The 3,950-nt window shown below is 40.4% G+C and overlaps 1 protein-coding gene across 1 annotated transcript; it reads right to left on the reverse strand.

The window, feature by feature from the left end:
• Positions 1-447: 447 nt before the first annotated feature.
• On the reverse strand, positions 448-3,091 carry LOC136322861 (prorelaxin-like). Its single transcript, XM_066254739.1, has 2 exons — positions 2,869-3,091; positions 448-940 (listed from the first exon to the last, which is right to left on the reverse strand). The coding sequence occupies exons 1-2, from the start codon at positions 3,068-3,070 to the stop codon at positions 600-602; spliced, it is 543 nt and encodes a 180-aa protein (XP_066110836.1). The 5' UTR covers positions 3,071-3,091; the 3' UTR covers positions 448-599.
• Between the last annotated feature and the right edge of the window lie 859 nt (positions 3,092-3,950).

A 3,950-nucleotide genomic window follows, 5' to 3' on the forward strand; every position in this document is an offset into this window, starting at 1 on the left:
ACCAGGGGGCGATGCTCTGCCCCTCCGGGGCGTCGCTCTGCAGCGACCAGAGCCACTCTAGCGCCTGGGGCAGAGGCCAAGGAGCCATCCCCAGCGCCTGGGCCATCTTTGCTCCAATGGAGCCTCGGCTGCGGGAGGGGAAGAGAGAGACAGAGAGGAAGGAGAGGGGGAGGAGTGGAGAAGCAGATGGGCGCTTCTCCTGTGTGCCCTGGTCGGGAATCGAACCTGGGACTTCTGCATGCCAGGCCGACGCTCTACCACTGAGCCAACCGGCCAGGGCCTAGTTAAAAATATTCTTAAGTTGAGTTATTGTGTATGGTCAAAATGATAAAGATTTTATTGCCATTTTAAGTTATCAGCATAAAAAGTAATTACTATAATTATACCATTAATAAAGACAAAAATACTTTTTAGCATAAAAGTATTTATTAGCAGAAGCAACAGTAATGCAAAGAATGTTTTATACACACAAAATTAAAAACCCAAACACTAAAAACAACTTCTCATATTCTCATAATCAGTGGGGTGATGGAGGCATCAGTGAATGTGTCATTGAAAATACATGTGAACATTAGATGAAATACGCAGTTAGCTTCATCTCAGCAGAATACAGCCACCTCTTTTTTGGTACAGCCTGTATAACAACACTTGACAGATAATAGGTAAGGGGCCTGTCTCTTTTTTAGAAAATGTTTAACTAAGCGTATGTTTTTTAATGCTGAAAGACTTTTGTGTTCTGCTTTACTTTGTCTATTGAGATTATTTTCCTTAAATTCTTCAAAGTTAAGATTTATATCCTTTGATGCAGCTTGTCGTAGCTCTTTCAATAACAGCGGCCTCTCAGACAGTGTTTTCTTCAGTTCCTGTGGCAAAGTAGGAACGAAATCCATAATTTTATTTAAGGTTTCTGCATCTTTGGTGGTGGAAGATGGCATGATTTCTAAGTTAAAGAGGAGGAAGAGAAAAAATATTCACATTAACAAACATCAGGAAAACTATAAAATTTTGCATAGTCATAAAGGAAAGCATTGCCACAATAAAATTCAGTATCAAAATAATCAGCAAGTATCCTGGTATCTAAACAAGTTAGTTTATTATAGTTGGGCAGCTTAACGTACTACATTACCAAAGTTGTAGTCCTTTATTCCACTTGGACTGTCTGTTACCACTCCTTATGTCCCCTTAATGCTTTCATTAAAGTGCTTTGGCATATCTGTAGTCATCTTGGTCATCAAAAACTCTCAGTTTGACCACATGTTCTTACCTGAGTAATTTTCTTCCATTACTAAGTAACATCTAAGTTAATGATAATAACCCTTGAAGAGTATATTATTTTAAACTATCAAATGCTCCATGGTGGAATATTACCACTTCAAGATAAAGTTAAAAAGGCAGAATTTTCAACTGTTTTGATCTCTTAGGCAGGCGATTCTAGTCCTTGACATCCTCATGCATCTACTATTTAATAGTTTCTTTTCCACAGAGTCTTTATTCCAAATTGTATCTGAGCCCCTTGTGATTTTAATGCCCCTGGCATTTTTGGTAGCTAGAGTTAAATAATTTCATTCTTCTCAGGCCTTTGTTCACGTTAGCCGCTTTTCCTGCGCAACTCCTTTTGTTCTCATGAATGTACTCATAAGTTGCTGATGTACTACCATCTGTCAAGCGGGAGGAGATAACTTCAGGGTTGCAAGGAGAATTTAAGAACTTGTTTTACAGAGAGAAAGAATGTCTTCAAGGTAGCTGTGACCAGCTGCTGATGCCCAGGAGTCTGATGTAACTTAAGAAATACAAACCTCTCTCAGTTCCTTGGAACTTTCTCTCCTCTACTCCCTAGCTACATAAAAACTTGCTCTTGCTTTTAGAGAGAGATGGATTTTTAAAAAGATTTAGTTATTGAATTTAGAGAGAGAAACATCAATTTGTTGTTCCATTTATCTCTGCACTCATTGGCTGAATCTTGTATGTGCCCTGACTGGAGATTGAACCCACAACCTTGGTGTATAGAATGAGCTACCCTGGCCCGGGCTGGATTTGAGAGATCTTGCTCTCCTGTTCTCTTCTTCAGCCAAATCAAATAAACCTTTCTCTGTCTCCAAGAACCAGTGTCTCAATGTTTTGGCCTACTAGCGGATTAAAACACAAACCTGAATTTTGGGTGATGAATCTGCAACAAAATCAATAGTTTAATTCTGTTTGTTTGAAAGACAAACCTCCCTTGACTGTTGGTCCCTTCAGTTTCTCCTGAAGATGACCAGGCCCTTTTCTTTCTCTTCAGTCCCCTCCCTCACAAATGAGCTTAAAGATCCAGTTCAAAGCTGTGGGAGCTTTCCCCTTTGGTAAAGTTTACAAATAAAAATAAAAATTAAAACAAAAGGAGAGGTTTTCGATGGCATAGGCCATGGCCCAGGATTTTGTTTGGGGTTTTTTTTGTTTGTTTTTTACAAAGGAAGAAAGTCGTGTCTACCATTCCAGGACCCAATGGGAGGTCTGTTGATTTCTGCCCCAAACACCTTGATAATCAGCTAACACCTCACTGCCCCTGTCCTCTCAAGAAGCCCTGTCTGGTTGCCCCAGCCACCAGCACTTTTGCTGTCCAGCCCACAGACCTTGACTTTGGGGTCTGGCCCCAGTGTGCCCTGCCTCTTACAGGTCTTTGGGCAGCCTTATCTCCTCTGTGGCTTTCCCCTTCTCCCCACCACGTCACCCTGGTTGCCAGGTGGCGAAGGGCATCAAATGCCTCTCAGATGAGACCAATTGCGGTTTCCACAGCTTTCTCTCCCTCTGGTGAGATCCCCAGTGTGACCCTTACTAGAAAAGCAAGTTATAAGGGAACAGCCCAAACTTTTAGGCACCAGCATCTCTCACCTGCAGACCGTTCAGCTCTCAATCTTTGATTCTTCCTCATCTCCTCTGCCCAGAGTTGAGTACCACAAGTATGGACCCAGAAACGGACTAATTCGATGTTGCACTTAGTAAAAATTTCCATTTCCTGGCCATGGATCTCTCTTGTCAGTTGGCTCAGTAGCAGCCAGCTTTCTAGCAGATGGAACAAGAAAAAACGTGACATCCTGGACCTAATCTCTCCTGCTCTGGGTGTTTCAGCCTTTTCTGCCCCTGCTGCCTCTACCAGTCTGCCTGTGTGCCAACCCTGGACTTCAGGCTGCTTTCCCTAGGCACCACCAAGCTTTTATAACCCTCAGGCTACCACTTAGACCTTGAGTCAATTGTCCAATCTCCACCCCTTTCTCCACCCACGTCCTTGCAATCCACCCACCCCCACCTGTTTCCCCCAGCTCTAATTTGTCCTTCCAACTTTTCATTCATTTGCCCATCTTTCTGTTCTTGGCCATTTTACAGCTGTGTATTTTTCTTTTTCTTACCTTCGAGACATTTTATATACTTATGTAAAATTAGTCAATATTTGAAGTCTTTCCTTTATTATAAAGCTAGGCTGGTCATTATACTAAATTATATCAACAAAATAAAATAGAAATTATTCATATTCTCACAACCTAGAGTTTTTCCAGTGTGAACATTTGCTGTATAACCTTCTGATCTAAATAAGATTATAGTTAGATTAATTAGTATAGTATGTGGTATATCAATCCATAAAAATAAAATGAATGAAATGATAAATTATTGATAAGAGAAGCAAAACTGATGAATCTTTAAATAACAGTAGAAACATTAAAATTTTCAATATATCACTTTAGGCTTGTACAATATCTTAAATTTGCCATGCATTTTCTTCACTGACTTTTCTTCTACTCCCCTGGGAGGTATTTTGATAATAACCAGTTTCTTGAATAGTTTAATTTGAAATTGTATTCTATATATCTAGAGACTGGAGAACACACACACACACACACACACACACACACACGGAGAAAAAGAGAGAGAGAAACTGGAAAAGAAAAGAAAAAAAATCAGTAGAATCCTACAATTCC

This window comes from Saccopteryx bilineata, chromosome 2 (genome assembly GCF_036850765.1).
Source record: "Saccopteryx bilineata isolate mSacBil1 chromosome 2, mSacBil1_pri_phased_curated, whole genome shotgun sequence".
NCBI lineage: Eukaryota > Metazoa > Chordata > Mammalia > Chiroptera > Emballonuridae > Saccopteryx > Saccopteryx bilineata.

Excerpts from the sequence above, each read along its gene's own strand:
- LOC136322861 (XM_066254739.1), bottom strand. The coding sequence starts at position 3,070 with ATGTCACGTTTTTTCTTGTTCCATCTGCTAGAAAGCTGGCTGCTACTG. Across the intron at positions 941-2,868 it reads GAGAGCTGAACGGTCTGCAG|AAATCATGCCATCTTCCACC; the intron begins GTGAGAGATGCT and ends TCTTTAACTTAG.